The sequence below is a fragment of the Dreissena polymorpha genome, chromosome 4, assembly GCF_020536995.1.
Source record: "Dreissena polymorpha isolate Duluth1 chromosome 4, UMN_Dpol_1.0, whole genome shotgun sequence".
Taxonomy (NCBI): Eukaryota; Metazoa; Mollusca; class Bivalvia; order Myida; family Dreissenidae; genus Dreissena; species Dreissena polymorpha.
The window spans coordinates 12645020-12657912 of NC_068358.1; the positions used below are offsets into that span (position 1 = coordinate 12645020).

At 35.0% G+C, this 12893-nt stretch overlaps 1 protein-coding gene across 6 annotated transcripts in view; it reads right to left on the reverse strand.

Moving 5' to 3' along the window:
* The window catches only part of LOC127877942 (uncharacterized), a 108911-nt gene that overhangs the window by 77395 nt on the left and 18623 nt on the right, over positions 1-12893 (reverse strand). For 4 of the 6 annotated variants that reach the window (XM_052424268.1, XM_052424273.1, XM_052424270.1 and 1 more), the window contains exons 6-7: positions 11516-11545; positions 4338-4367 (exon numbers count right to left, since the gene is read on the reverse strand). In XM_052424268.1, coding sequence (XP_052280228.1) covers positions 4338-4367; positions 11516-11545 — 60 coding nt within the window. The remainder of the gene's footprint in view (positions 1-4337; positions 4368-11515; positions 11546-12893) is intronic. The other 2 variants (XM_052424271.1, XM_052424272.1) reach the window with 2 other exon arrangements.

Genomic DNA, 12893 nt, shown 5'->3' on the forward strand with positions numbered 1-12893 from the left:
AATATATGCAGGGTTTTCCTTTGACCTTTTAGAGACTACCCCAACTATGTTTACGTATATAATGACATTTACTTTAGCAAGTATTATATTAATGCTAAAAATAGAGTTTGATTCTTGATAGTATATGTAACCACGCACACGTTAGCATTGCAAATGTGCTGTGTAAATTAATACGTACGAAAAGTGAAAAAGTTCCTTAGAAATTTGACTTTCATGACCGAATATGGCAAATGGTGCGAGCGCGACACGCGTCTTCGTGTTGTACGTGTAAATTTCCCCAAGAGTGGTCGTCCCTATTATACGTTATAAAGATATGTCGTAAAATGGTTACTTTACATTTTACTATGACAATTTTAAAATTTAAAATCTTAATTATTTTGAATTGCTTATTGTAATAATAAATTATTATCTCGCAAACATTACATTTTTAAAAACTATCCAAAGTTTATATCTTTGAATGAGCTGTGTTTAGTTTCCGTACACAATGCATAGTGTTTATTCGGTATATTAAACCTGTTTACAGATATGTCACATGTGTGTCGTTTTTGCGGAGACGCCCTCAAAACCACGTGGGGGCCAAAACGGCACTGTGTCAGGCATCGCGTCTTGTCAGAGTATTCTTGCTGTGAGAAGCAATTTAGTACAAAAGAGGACCTCACCAGACACACGTACGTATTTGTTAAGTAAATAGCAAGAAGCATTAACCGGCATTTTTAATAAGTTTCCCAACATGTTCATATTCACACTTAATAATTTAAAATTCCTTTAATTAAATTGACTGTGTCACTATAGGGCCCCAACAACTCTGAAATGAAGAATATACGATTATTTAATAATAAATGTTTATAATGAGATTTTTTGTCTGAAAAGTGTTGAGGCATTTTAAGAGGAAATTGTAAACTCTATTATTCTGGTTGTTACGCTATACTGTTTAATATTCTGTATAACATTAACAGTTGCGTAGAAATCGGTAATTTGATATTTTTTCATTTGAACCCGACGTCGTGAGCTTGAACGCCGCTTTATACAACTGTTTAGAAATGTTATTGATTTGTTTTATCTTTTTCAAACGTATTAATGCCAATAAAATTAAAGCATTTCAAAAAAAACAAACAAATGTTAACCTATTTGTGGCTTGGAGTTCACAAGATTCAAATTCAGTCAGAAATGCATATCTTTTTGGCGAATAAAAATGTACATGCTCCTTTTAAACTAGAACGAGTTTTATAGTGTCTTTTTGAACTTATTTTAAGGTGAGTGTGCATTGGGACACGAGCCAGCATGTTTGTCTAACCTGTTGTGCAGCTTTTACCACAAAGAAAGATCTGAAGAAACACCGAAGAAGAGAATACTCATCCGTAAGATTCAGGTGTGATGTGTGGGGGGCTGAATTTAAAGAAAGGATGTACCTACAGGCGCACATACACATTCATAGTGATTTAAAATGCAAACCTGTGACAAATGTGGGAAGTCTTACAGACACAGAAGCAGTCTGTCAAAACACAAGGCAAAAAACATGACAATTAAATGTTCATGCCACAAAGTCACCCGGGGTGACTAGAAGCCGATTCTTGTTACCCTCGGGTTACTACAAGCCAATTCTAATCATCCGGAGTCGACTCACGTCGGCTTGAAGTCACCACAGGGTGACATGAATCGGCTTGACGTCACCGTCACCCAAGGGTGACATGAATCGGCTTGAAGTCACCCCGGGTGACTTCAAGCCGATTCATATCACCCTGGGGTGACTTCAAGCCGATTCTAGTCACTCGGGGTGACTAGAATCGACTTCATGTCACCCCAGGGTGACATGAATCGGCTTCTTGTCACCCCCGGCAGACTTTTGGGCCATTTTAGGTCGACAATGACCCAATGAACCTTACGCTCAAATAATTACAACTTCTGTCACTTTCATATGAATGCTTCATTCTGATTGGATAATTTGTTCACGTGACCGGTTTTTCATTTTCCGATAAACCCACTTCGTATGCAAATTTAAACATGAATATTCATGGTACTACTTAAACAAGTTTCCAAAAAACGAAATGTAATTTTAAAATCTCACAATGAATGACAGTTATTGCCCAGACAAGATCATTTATGGCCATTTTTGACATTTGAACATAAAGTTTGACCTTGACCTTGGATATATCGACGTAATTCTTTCGCATGACACACCGTTCAATGATGGTGAACAATTCTGCCAAATGATTTTAAAGTCTCACAATACATGACAAATTTATGACCCGGACAAGGTCATTCATGGGCATTTTGACCTTTGAACTCCAAGTGTGAACTTGACATTGGAGATATCGAAATACCTCTTTCACATGACAAACCGTCCCATGCTGGTGAACAAATGTACCAAGTTATTTTAAAATCTAACGATAAATGCCCTAGTTATGGTCCGGACAAGCATTTTGACCTTTGTACTCCAATGTGATCTTGACCTTGGAGATATCGACGTTCTTCTTTCGCATAACACACCGTCCTATGATGGGGAACAAATGTACAAAGTCATTTTAAAATCTAACAATTAATGACATAGTTATAGTCCGGACAAACTTTCGGTTTAAAACGCACGCAGTGACCCCGCGACCTAGTTTTTGACCCAGCATGACCCATATTCAAACTTGAAGTAGACATCATATCGATACAACTTGTGACCAAGTTTGGTGAAGATCGGATGATCATGCTGATAAATATTTAGTTATATACTACGCTAAATACTGCTGATAATAAAATGGAAGATTTATACAAATCGCTAAATTATAACTAGATTTCGAACTGTCGGACGTGTTCATTCACGTGCAAAGCAATATGATAACACTATTAAAGCGAATGTTACTCTATAATGCTATATATTCATATAATAACAATCAAACATCGACGTAACCAAGGTAATTCAAGTTTAATGTTTGAATTCAATTTCGCTTATTAGAATTACTACGTTATTAAATGAGATTTTAACCCAAATAATGGCAAAATATATCGTAACGCTTCAAGACAGTTTTGTCAATTTTGTCTTTCTTGATCACTTCTTTATCGTAGAAGTTCGCAAATGTACTCTCATTTGACCAACCAGCTTAACTTAAAATGTCCTTGATTGGAACTCCATTGAGATTTGCCTTTGATACAACTGCAGATCGCGAACTATGTGGTGTAAACGCATCACTAACACCAGCCCGAAGCATTACCGCCTTTAACCATCTAGCAATCGTGTCTCTGTTTACAGGCTTAAATGGCTTGATATAGCTGATCAGCAATGCACTTTCAGTTTCACTTCTTAACATTTTGGTCCTGCACAGATACTCCTTTAAAACTGTGTTTACACAAAATCTCCTATCAGGAACGAAAACCTTCAAATGGAACAACGAACAATCAAAACCAGGTCTACTTTGCTTACGCAAACTTCTAATCTGTAAAATAAACTCAGAACTTAACTTTTTAATGTTATGTATAGTATCAATGGTGGGTTGGAGAACAATATCCTGATACTTCTATATTTTTATGAGCACCCTTATGTACACTAAGTGGATGTATTGTCACTCTCGCTGCATTCGTAAAAACTATTAACATAGTGATGATGTTAGCTGGGCATTTCAATACAAAATAATGACGTTTAGTCTCAACGCCGTGCAACTTCTGCCCTTCTACACTTTTTTGTCATCAATTTATTACTGTACTTTGATTCCGATTTTCATTCGCAAACAAAGTAAAACGTGTCCGTGACTTTGCTCAGCGTTGTTTAAAACCTGTTACAAGAATCGGCTTAAATTTAAATTTGGTATTTATGTACTGATCACAGAAAAAAAAATGTTGTAAAAATTATACATTTTTAATATAACAGTATTATTTAGTTTTTTATTTAAATGATTGTCAATATAATCCAACAAATACAAAAGCATTCCCGGGTCGATCAAAAGTAAAAAGTAACTGATGTCGTTCGATATGCATTGTTCTGCATGACACTACTTAAAATATATGTTCAGCTATGGCACGCCACAAATGCATGATATTTTAAGCTTTATATACTTTAGATCAGTATGGCATGTACCAAAAATAACACTGCGCAGCTTTGAATTAGGCCTCATAAGTTATTGCTGCTGCGTTTCTTTAAAATCTATCATTTTAAGAATAGTTGTTCTTTGACACGATGGACAAAAGACCACCATATACGTTCAAACGGGCCACTTAACACTCACAAACATAAAATGTGATCACCACATTTCTATCAGTTTACATGATAATAAACTCTTGGTACATGATCTTTTGCTGCATTTTATTATTTCTTACTTTAAATATCATAAAGTAATACAAAATGGTAAATGCTTTACCTTGAAAGGCACGGAAGTCACGCCATATCACTGTAAAAGAAAAATATAGGTAAATTAAGTTTAAGACAAAGTAACATGACTTTCGCGATCGAAACAATATATATATATATACATGTATCGAAACACGAAGCATCGCTTTTGTAGGTTCAAGTGTCCTTAAATAAATTAAACATGAACATAAGAGAAAAATACAACATAACACTTCTTGACCTTGCAATTTCATCTAAGGGTACGTTGTCACTACTTAAAATATATGTTCAGCTATGGCATGCTACAAATTCAGGAGATTGGTTAAAAATACATGTCAATATAGATATGTAAGAACAAACAATGGATTTCAATAAAGGGATCGAAGAACAGAAAAAAATGAAGTACATACCGTTGTAACTTTATTGTTATAATCATTGGATTAAAGATATCATTGAGGAATATAAATTTGAGGTTTTGTTTTGCTGTTGCATATTAATTGTTGGTTTCTAACACTTAAGATTATATTCTCGATTAGTTTTGTATTTCTTCTCATATTTTCAAAAGAACAGTATTAAAAGGAACAGTTTAATGTGGAGCAATTTTTTCTTGTTACAATCGGTAGTTAATCGTCAAAAATGTTGTGTACATGTAGAAGACTCGGCCATAATAATTATTATGTTATGTCAATAAATCAGTTGGCTAAAAAAATGTGTTTACGTCAAATTAGACGCAAAACCTCACTAGAGCTCGTTCTGATTTCTTTTTCCACTATGAATGAACAAAAACTGTCACGCGACCACAAAAGTCAACGTCAGTAGTCATTTTTTGACAACAAACAGCCGCGCAAGGTAGTTTTTTTTCCAATATCTTTGCTAATCATCCTCTGACTTTCATACGACCTAGTGCAGGCAATATGGCATGCATATAGCTTTCGATCGGTATATCACGCGTTTTGTGTGTTGCTCTGGTTTTCGAAAACACTTTGACACAAATTTCCATTTAAGAAGACAACGTCAGTTACGAAATTACGAAGAGTCAGTGTTCTCGAAAACTTTCGATCACAGAACTGTCTATGCTTCACCGGAAGAACATATATTGCATATGTATATGCATAAACAAACACAAATATCTACCGGATAATAAATAAACGTTTAAAGAGTAAAAACAAATATGGCAAACGTCAGTAAAACGTTTATGAATGGCAAACGTCAGTAGCAAAAATATGCAAACGGCAGTAGACGAATATATGCAGGGTTTTCCTTCGACCTTTGAGGGACTACCCCTACTATGTTTACTTATATAATGACATTTACTTTAGCAAGTATTATATTAATGCTAAAAAATAGATTTTGAAGCTTGATAGTATATGTAACGACGCACACGTTAGCATTGCAAATGTGCTGTGTAAAGTAATACGTACGAAAAGTGAAAAAGTTCCATAAAAATTTGACTTTCATGACCGAACATGGCAAATGATATGGTGCGAGCGCGACACGCCTCTTCGTGTTGTACGTGTAAATTTCCCTAGGAGTGGTCGCCCCTGTTATACGTTATAAAGATATGTCGTAAAATGGTTACATTACATTTTACTATGACTATTTTAAAATTTAAAATCTTAATTATTTTGAATTGCTAATTGTAATAATAAATTATTATCTCGCAAACATTACATTTTTAAAAACTATCCAAAGTTTATATCTTTGAATGAGCTGTGTTTAGTTTCCGTACACAATGCATAGTGTTTATTCGGTATATTAAACCTGTTTACAGGTATGTCACATGTGTTTCGTTTTTGCGGAGACGCCCTCAAAACCTGGGGGCTAAAACGGCACGAGGTCAGGCATCGCGGCTTGTCAAAGTATTCTTGCTGTGAGAAGCAATTTAGTACAAAAGAGGACCTCACCAGACACACGTACGTATTTGTTAAGTAAATTGCAAGAAGCATTAACCGGCATTTTTAATAAGTCTCCGAACATGTTCATATTCACACTTAATATTTTAAAATTCCTTTAATTAAATTGACTGTGTCACTATAGGGCCCCAACAACTCTGAAATGAAGAATATACGATTGTTTAATAATTAATGTTTATAATGAGATTTTTTGACTGAAACGTGTCGAGGCATTTTAAGAGGAAATTGTAAACTCTATTATTCTGGTTGTTACGCTATACTGTTTAATATTCTGTATAACATTAACAGTTGCGTAGAAATCGGTAATGTGATATTTTTTCATTTGAACCCGACGTCGTGAGCTTGAACACCGCTTTATGATAAAACTCTTTAGAAATGTTATCGATTTGTTTTATCTTTTTCAAACGTATTAATGCCAATAAAATTAAAGCATTTCAAAAAAACAAACAAATGTTAAGCTATTTGTGGCTTGGAGTTCACAAGATTCAAATTCAGTCAGAAATGCATATCTTTTTGGCGAATAAAAATGTACATGCTCCTTTTAAACTAGAACGAGTTTTATAGTGTCTTTTTGAACTTATTTTAAGGTGAGTGTGCATTGGGACACGAGACAGCATGTTTGTCCAACCTGTTGTGCAGCTTTTGCCACAAATACAGATCTGAGGAAACACAGAAGAAGAGAATACTCATCCGTAAGATTGAGGTATGATGTGTGGGGGGCTGAATTTAAAGAAAGGATGTACCTACAAGCGCACACACACACATTCATAGTGATTTAAAATGCAAACCTGTGACAAATGTGGGAAGTCTTACAGACACAGAAGCAGTCTGTCAAAACACAAGGCAAAAAACATGACAATTAAATGTACATGCCACAAAGTCACCCGTGGTGACTAGAAGCCGATTCTTGTTACCCTCGGGTTACTACAAGCCAATTCTAGTCATCCGGAGTCGACTCACGTCGGCATGAAGTTACCACAGGGTGACATGAATCGGCTTGAAGTCACCGTCACCCCAGGGTGACATGAATCGGTTTGAAGTCATCCTGGGTGACTTCAAGCCGAATCATATCACCCTGGGGTGACTTCAAGTCGATTCTAGTCACCCGGGGTGACTAGAATCGGCTTCATGTCACCCCAGGGTGACATGGATCGGCTTCGAGTCACCCCCGGCTGACTTTTGGGCCATTTTAGATCGACAATGACCCAATGAACCTTACCCTCAAATAATTACAACTTCTGTCACTTTCATATGAATGCTTCATTCTGATTGGATAATTTGGTCACGTGACCGGTTTTTCATTTTCCGATGAACCCACTTCGTATGCAAATTTAAACATGAATATTCATGGTACTACTTTCTGATCATAAACAAGTTTCAAAAAAAAAATGTTATGTTGTGCGCGAAACTTAATGGCGTTGTTTTTTATTGGTCAATAGCGACATGACGTTGTATCTTTTGCGCGAACTTCAACGATATACCCGTTTGACGGAGATGAACCGAAACTGAAAATAGATTCATGCGATAGATTAAAAAGGACTTTTTTGACCCTTCCCACGATAGAATTTCAGCTTTAAGATCATTTTGTGTTGTAATTATAATAATTGAATAGCATTTTTCTGCATTTCATCGGTGTATGAACTGTCGGGAAAAGTACGCCTTATGTATACATTAACGCCGTTGGCGTTTATGCAAATTAGGCGAAATGTTCCCGACAGTTCATATACCGATGAAATGCAGAAAAATGCTATACAATTCTTAAGTGAATCATGATACTGCGGTGATAAATGCTAGTTTCTGTAGAGTTAAACGTGATAACTCCAGGTTTGTCACCCCCCTCCTTAATGATAAATAATATCCGATAGTAATTTTAAAATCTCACAATGAATGACATAGTTATTGCCCGGACAAGATCATTTATCGCCATTTTTTACCTTTGAACTAAAAGTGTGGCCTTGACCTTGGAGATATCAACGCAATTCTTTCGCATGACACACCGTCCAATCATTGTAAACAAATGTACCGAGCAATTTAAAAACTCACAATGAATAACATAGTTATGGTCCGGACAAGATCATTTATGGCCTTTTTTGACCTTTGAACTCAACGTGTGACCTTGACATTAGATATATCGACGTGACCGTTTCGCATAACACACCGTTAAATGATTGTGAACAAATGTACCGAGTAATTTTAAAATCTCACAATGAATGACGTAGTTATTGCCCGGGCAAGATCATTTATAGCAATGTTTGACCTTTGAACTCAAAGTGTGAGCATGACGTTGCAGATATCGACGTAATTTTTGCGCATGACACACCGTCCAATGATTGAAAACAAATGTACCGCGTAATTTTAAAATCTCACAATGAATGACATAGTTATTACCCAGACAAGATCATTTATGGCCATTTTTGACAGTTGAACTCAAAGTGTGACCTTGACCTTGGATATATCGACGTAATTCTTTCGCATGACACACCGTCCAATGATGGTGAACAATTCTGCCAAATGATTTTAAAGTCTCACAATACATGACAAATTTATGATCCGGACAAGCTCATTCATGGGCATTTTGACCTTTGAACTCCAAGTGTGAACTTGACATTGGAGATATCAAAATACCTCTATCACATGACAAACCGTCCCATTATGGTGAACAAATGTACCAAGTTATTTTAAAATCTAACGATAAATGCCAGAGTTATGGTCCGGACAAGCATTTTGATCTTTGTACTCCAATGTGATCTTGACCTTGGAGATATCGACGTTCTTCTTTCGCATGACACACCGTCCTATGATGGCGAACAAATGTACAAAGTCATTTTAAAATCTAATAATTAATGACATAGTTACAGTCCGGACAAACTTTCGGTTTAAAACGCACTCAGTGATCCCGCGACCTAGTTTTTGACCCGGCATGACCCATATTCAACCTTGAAGTAGACATCATATCGATACAACTTGTGACCAAGTTTGGTGAAGATCGGATGATCATGCTGATAAATATTTAGTTATATACTACGCTAAATACTGCTGATGATTAAATGGAAGAACTATAAAAATCGCTAAATTATAACTAGATTTCGAACTGTCGGACGTGTTCATTCAAGTGCAAAGCAATATGATAACACTATTAAAGCGAATGTTACTCTATAATGCTATATATTCATATAATAACAATCAAACATCGACGTAACCAAGGTAATTCAAGTTTAATGTTTGAATTTAATTTCGCTTATTAGAATTACTACGTTATTAAAGCGGGTATATACGATCTTGTCAAATATTTATTTATTAATATAAAATGTGTAAAAACTTATTATACATATATTTTAATGTAAACTAAAATAAAAGTTAAGAAGAACATGTGTCGAAAAATGCTAAATAAGCCAGATATTTAATTCTGAAATCGAAAAAGGCTGTACAGCCGAATTCGCCAGAATGTATATCATGCATGTACGATGTGAATCTAAATTTAGTTTAACGGTTCATTTGAAATTCCTACAGCGATATCGATTCATACGACACACGAACACTTACTAAAAAGACGAATGCATCGGTTATTGTAGGAAAATAATTACGAATTATCTTCGTCACAATCGGCTCGGGGCGCTAATTTGTATTTGCTGTATTTTATGAAATTCGTCTTAAATGTATCATTTTTCTTGCATATTGTGTGTTATTATAACATATTTGTATCAATATTTTACAATTCAGCACATATAAAAATCGTATATACCCGCTTTAAATGAGATTTTAACCCAAATAATGGCAAAATATATCGTTACGCTTCAAGACAGTTTTGTCAATTTTGTCTTTCTTGATCACTTCTTTATTGTAGAAGTTCGCAAATGTACTCTCATTTGACCAACCAGCTTAACTTAAAATGTCCTTGATTGGAACTCCATGGAGATTTGCCTTTGATACAACTGCAGATCGCGAACTATGTGGTGTTAACGTATCACTAACACCAGCCCGAAGCATAACCGCCTTTAACCATCTAGCAATCGTGACTCTGTTTACAGGCTTAAATGGCTTGATATAGCTGATCAGCAATGCACTTTCAGTTTCACTTCTTAACATTTTGGTCCTGCACAAATACTCCTTTAAAACTGTGTTTACACAAAATCTCCTATCAGGAACGAAAACCTTCAAATGGAACAACGAACAATCGAAACCAGGTCTACTTTGCTTACGCAAACTTCTAATCTGTAAAATAAACTCAGAACTTAATTTTTTAATGTTATGTATACTATCAATGGAGGGTTGGAGAACAATATCCTGATACTTCCATATTTTTGTGAGCACCCTTATGTACACTAAGTGGATGTATTGTCACTCTCGCTGCATTCGTAAAAACTATTAACATAGTGATGATGTTAGCTGGGCATTTCAACACAAAATAATGACGTTTAGTCTCAACGGCGTGCAACTGCTCCCCTTCTACACTTTATTGTCATCAATGTATTACTGTAATTTGATTCCGATTTTCATTCGCAAACAAAGTAAAACGTGTCCGTGACTTTGCTCAGCGTTGTTTAAAACCTGTTACAAGAATCGGCTTAAAACAATGACGTTTAGTCTCAACGGCGTGCAACTTCTCCCCTTCTACACTTTATTGTCATCAATTTATTACTGTAAATTTGATTCCGATTTTCATTCGCAAACATAGTAAAACGTGTCCGTGACTTTGCTCAGCGTTGTTTAAAACCTGTTACAAGAATCGGCTTAAGTATAGATTTGGTATTTATGTTCTCATCACAGAAAAAAAATTGTTGTATATATTATACATATTTAATATAACAGTATTATTTATTATTTTATTTAAATGATTGTCAATATAATCCAACAAATACAAAAGCATTCCCGGGTCGATCAAAAGAAAAAAGTAACTGATGTCGTTCGATATGCATTGTTCTGCATGACACTACTTAAAATATATGTGAAGCTATGGCACGCCACAAATGCAGGATATTTGAAGTTTTATATACTTTAGATCAGTATGGCATGTACCAAAAATAACACTGCGCGGCTTTGAATTAGGCATAATAAGTTATTGCTTCTGCGTTTCTGTAAAATCTATCATTTTAAGAATATTTGTTCTTTGACACGATGGACAAAAGACCACCATATACGTTCAAACGGGCCACTTAACACTCACAAACATAAAATGTGATCACCACATTTCTATCAGTTTACATGATAATAAACTCTTGGTACATGATCTTTTGCTGCATTTTATTATTTCTTACTTTAAATATCATAAAGTAATACAAAATGGTAAATGCTTTACCTTGAAAGGCACGGAAGTCACGCCATATCACTGTAAAAGAAAAATATAGGTAAATTAAGTTTAAGACAAAGTAACATGACTTTTGCGATCGAAACAATATATATATATATACATGTATCGAAACACGAAGCATCGCTTTTGTAGGTTCAAGTGTCCTTAATTAAATTAAACATGAACATAAGAGAAAAATACAACATAACACTTCTTGACCTTGCAATTTCATCTAAGGGTACGTTGTCACTACTTAAAATATATGTTCAGCTATGGCACGCTACAAATTCAGGAGATTGGTTAAAAATACATGTCAATATAGATATGGAAGAACAAACAATTGATTTTAATAAAGGCGAAGAACACAAAAAATGAAGTACATACCGCTGTAACTTTATTGTTATAATCATTGGATTAAAGTTATCATTGAGGTAAATAAAATTGAGTTTTTGTTTTGCTGTTGCATATCTATTGTCGATTTCTAACACTTAAGATCATATTCTCGATTAGTTTTGTATTTCTTCTCATATTTTCAAAAGAACAGTATTAAAAGGAACAGTTTAATATGGAACAATTTTTTTCTTGTTACAATCGGTAGTTAATCGTCAAGAATGTTGTGTACATGTAAAAGACTCGGCCATAATAGTTATTGTGTTATGTTAATAAATCAGTTGGCTTAAAAAATGTGTTTACGTCAAATTAGACGCAATACCTCACCAGAGCACGTTCTATTTTCTTTTTCCACTGTGAATGAACAAAAACTGTCACGAGCCCACAAAAGTCAACGTCAGTAGTCATTTTTTGACAACAAACAGCCGCGCAAGGTAGGTTTTTTTTCCAATATCTTTGCTGATCATCCTCTGACTTTCATACGACCTAGTGCAGGCAATATGGCATGCATATAGCTTTCGATCAGTATATCACGCGTTTTGTGTGTTGCTCTGGTTTTCGAGAACATTTTGACACAAAATTCTATTTAAGAAGACAACGTCAGTTACAAAATTACAAAGAGTCAGTGTTCTCGAAAACTAACGATCACAGAACTGTCTATGCTTTACCGGAAGAACATATATTACATATATCTATGCATAACCAAATAAAAATATCTACCGGATAATAAATAAACGTTTAAAGAGTGAACACAAATATGGCAAACGTCAGTAGTACGTTTATGAATGGCAAACGTCAGTAGCAAAAATATGCAATCGGCAGTAGACGAATATATGCAGGGTTTTCCATCGACCTTTTAGGGACTACCACTACTATGTTTACTTATATAATGACATTTACTTTAGCAAGTATTATATTAATGTTAAAAAATAGATTTAGAAGCTTGATAGTATATGTAACCACGCACGCGTTAGCACTGCAACTGTGCTGTGTAAAT